Source organism: Rhagoletis pomonella, unplaced genomic scaffold (assembly GCF_013731165.1).
Source record: "Rhagoletis pomonella isolate Grant_MI unplaced genomic scaffold, Rhpom_1.0 Rhpom_scaffold_00002, whole genome shotgun sequence".
In the NCBI taxonomy this organism is placed as follows: Eukaryota; Metazoa; Arthropoda; class Insecta; order Diptera; family Tephritidae; genus Rhagoletis; species Rhagoletis pomonella.
Window position 1 is genome coordinate 112,165,380 of NW_023458556.1, and position 3,834 is coordinate 112,169,213.

Below are 3,834 nucleotides of genomic sequence, written 5' to 3' on the forward strand. Positions count from 1 at the left end.
AACCTTTTATTATTGAATCATGGCATCAGGCCACCAGAAAAAGCCAAATTTTCCAAAACAAAAGCGCTAAGTTTTTATTATCATGTTTAATAATTTTTTTGATTCAGTAAAAAGTGTATATACATATCCATTTCCTCACGTTTTTATTAATAAATTAATTTCAATACATTTATAACAACGCAAAACATATTTAATTTACCTATTCCTCACATTTTATTCAGTAAATGAATTCCATCTTAATGTAGAATATTAGTGTATAGTGTATACATACAGACATATGTACCTATGCATTCGGTGTGCTTAAATTAAAAAAGCATCACTAAATACCGCACCAAGCATTGAATTCCAATTATTTTGGCTTTTTGGTTTCCCAAAAGCACTTAATTTAGTGCAAAATCCACGACCTTGGGAACAGTGAGCTGAGCACATCAATGCTCAAACAGTGATGTCAGACCAAGTATGGAGTAAATGCGCTATGTATATTTTTCTTTTAAAGTAAAAGTTCTAATTGGCGAGGGGATTGATTTTTGGTTCTTACATAGAACACTGATAAGACTCACAAACTTATCTTAGGACTTAATTAAAATAATCAACATTATTTGTAGACGAATATATTTGTGTTCGTATGAAATAGTAGCTTATGTCGGGAGGCTGGCTTATTAAAATGTATCATTTCCTATATTCTTTAAACCACAAGGAATTTTTTTATGAAACTTTATACGAATATTGACTTGCTAACATCGCCATTAACATTACCGTCTTTTACGTTTATTTTCCAAGAGTTCTTCAACGACTCGGCACCAGTGAGTAGGGTTCGAAATTTCAGACTTTGGTATCGATACTGAGTACTCATTCTGGCATCGAGCTCATGGTATCGATACCCTAAAAGTATCAGGGAAAAAGTATCGATACTACTCAGTATCGGACTCATTAAATACGTTTTTTGGGATACTTAAAATATTTTATTCTTCAATCTTATATCTACACCATTTTCACATTAAAATGAGAAATCTCCAATTTAAAATAAGAAAGCTTCATTTCATAATAAGTTGAGTCATTTCAAAATGAGAAAGCTGCAATTTAAAATAAGAAACCTTCATTTGAAAATCAGATTCGTCACTTTAAAATAGGAATATTTTATTTCAAAATAAGAAACCTTCATTTGAAAATCAGATTACTCACTTTAAAATGGGAATATTTCATTTTAAAATGAGAAACCATCATTTGAAAATCAGAATATTCAATTTAAAATGAGAATGTTTCTTTTCAAAATGAGAAGCCTTCATTTGGAAATAAGAAACTTTAACTTGAAAATAAGAAAGCATCAATTGAAAATGAGAAACACGTTTTTATAAAAACTTAGTTTTATTTAAGTGCCAATCAGCATATCTTCTAAAGCTACAGCACTTGTATGAAAAGATGATGAGTGTTGAAATGCTCGTGCGCAATCGCCACCAGTTATTGTTAATTTAGCTTCGTCCACCAAATTTTCCAAGTATTGTAGACGTTGTTCTGCTAAGTTTAGTCCTTCTACAATGGGAACTCCAATGTGACCTTTCACGTACGTTTTTATTTTAGCCCATATAGTTTCTATGGGATTCATCATTGGCGAATATGGGCCTAGGCGTAAAACTTGTGACCGCCCACCTGAATTGATAGCCACGGCATTCTCTATTGCAGAGTGGCATGGGGCATTGCCGCAAATTATTACCAAATCAGCTAAGTTATTTCCCTGCCCTTCCCATCGCTGTAACACAGTGGCTATCCACGCACCACACGTATCTTTTTTAAACGGACCCCGCTGTCTATCCATAGATACAACTCCAGAACCAGAAATAGCTCCAACTAAGTGTATGTTTGGTCCTCTTACTGCAGGAAGTGGTTGAATTGCACGATGACCTACTTTGGAGCGACCCCTAGTATGGCGACAAAACAAATTAAAGTTCGTTTCGTCGATGAATACAATTTGTTTGCCTGCTTGTATAAAGCCATTCAATGAAGTAACGAATGCTGCACGCTTCTCTTTATTAACGTTACTGTTCATTATGATCGGCTCAGTGTGTACAGCCTTTCGCGTGTATAGCTTTCCGTCAAGGTATTTGCTTATAGTAGAAAGAGCCAGGGTCTCGTTGAATTCTGAATTAATGCGCGCCTGAATTGCGGTAAGAGTAATGCTGCAATTCTCCTCTATCCACGATACCATAACATCAACTTGTTCTGGAGAAAGAATTTTTGGTTTGCAGCCGCCTCTTGTTTGTTGGTCGGCGCGACCAGACTTTATCCAGCCCCAAGCGGTTTTGTACGCTACACCTAATTGTGATGCGAGAGCAACCCAATTTTCTCCGCGCGCTGCAGTGGTTACAATCCTGTTGCGATCTTCCTGTGAGTTTTTTTTATACATCTTCCTGGGACATTGTTCCGTATCTGCAAACAAAACTACATATGTATAACGATTTGAAGTTTTTTTAAATAAAATACCGTTAATTTCTTGACGGCAAATCGGACATAATTTGTCATCTCCGTTCACGAGAGGCTGGATGCACTGCTCATGGAATAGATGCCTGCAAGGTAATAGACGCAAAATCGTTTTTGTTTGCATCTTTTCCACGCAAATGGCACAATTATCTTGGAACTGCATTGTTACACTGATATGTTTCACTACATTACTAATACATTCGTTTTCAGTCATATTTCGTGTGATTTTGCAGGGCATACTGATGTTTCTCCATCAAAGTGTTAAAGGGTTAAAGTGTTAAGTGTTTTTATTAAAGAAATAAGAAATATTCTTATTTTGAAAAGAAACTTTCTTATTGCCAAATAAAGTTTTCTCATTTTGAAATGAAATTTTCTCATTTTAAAGTGAGTAATCTGATTTTCAAATGAAGCTTTCTTATTTTGGACTGAAATATTCTTATTTTAAAGCGACTATTCTGATTTCTAAATAAAGGTTTCTCATTTTTAAATGAAATATTCTCATTTAATAGTGACTATTCTGATTTGCAAATGAAGGTTTCTCATTTTGAAGTGAAATTTTTCATTTTAAAGTGACTAATCTAATTTTCGAATGAAAGTTTCTCATTTTAAACTGACTAATCTGATTTTAAAATGAAGGTTTCTCCTTTTAATGTGAAAATGGGGTAGTTATTTCCTGAAAATAAAATATTTGATTTTTATTCCATTGCAGAACTTACTTTCACGTTAGAAGTAATTTTTATGTTAAATGTACATACATACATGCATTTTCAATTTTAGTATAATAATGTGCAAATTTGAATTAAAAGTCAACGGTAGTAGGCTACACGTAATAATTTGGCTACACGTAAATTTGAATAGGTTACAAAACTGCATACCCAAAAAGTTTCTAAAAATTCTGCATTTTCGTGAACTTTGCGCAAAGTTTTATGGCCTTATTCATAAAAAATAAAAAAGGTTTATAAACTGAAAAATGCATGAAAATTTCATTTTATTAAGCTCTTTAAACCTACTCTATTTTTTATGAATATGGCCATTAAACTTTAACTTATTTGGCTTATGATATGCAACAGACTACACACAATTTCAGTTTATTTTAAGTGATGGACAAAATTGAATGATAGTAATCTATATAAGCAAAGAAAGCAATGGAAGAAAAAATTTAAAAAGTGTGTTTTTTAAAAAGTATTCGATACTACGAGTACTTTGCAAAGTATCGAGTAAAATTACCAAATAAGGTATCGAGTATTAAAGTACTCATTTTTATGCCCTAAGTATCGATACTTACTCAATATCGATAGTATCGTTCGAACCCTACCAGTGAGTCTTTCGCAATCGTATGCTGCGAATGGTTCATTATAC

The 3,834-nt window shown here is 33.1% G+C and overlaps 1 protein-coding gene across 1 annotated transcript; it reads right to left on the bottom strand.

Moving 5' to 3' along the window:
* Positions 1–1,369: 1,369 nt before the first annotated feature.
* On the bottom strand, positions 1,370–2,107 carry LOC118757070 (the record flags this gene model as incomplete). The annotated part of the gene is given in 1 exon segment (XM_036491804.1): positions 1,370–2,107. A coding segment is annotated over 1 exon segment (738 nt), but the record flags the coding sequence as incomplete, so codon positions are not given.
* Positions 2,108–3,834: the final 1,727 nt, after the last annotated feature.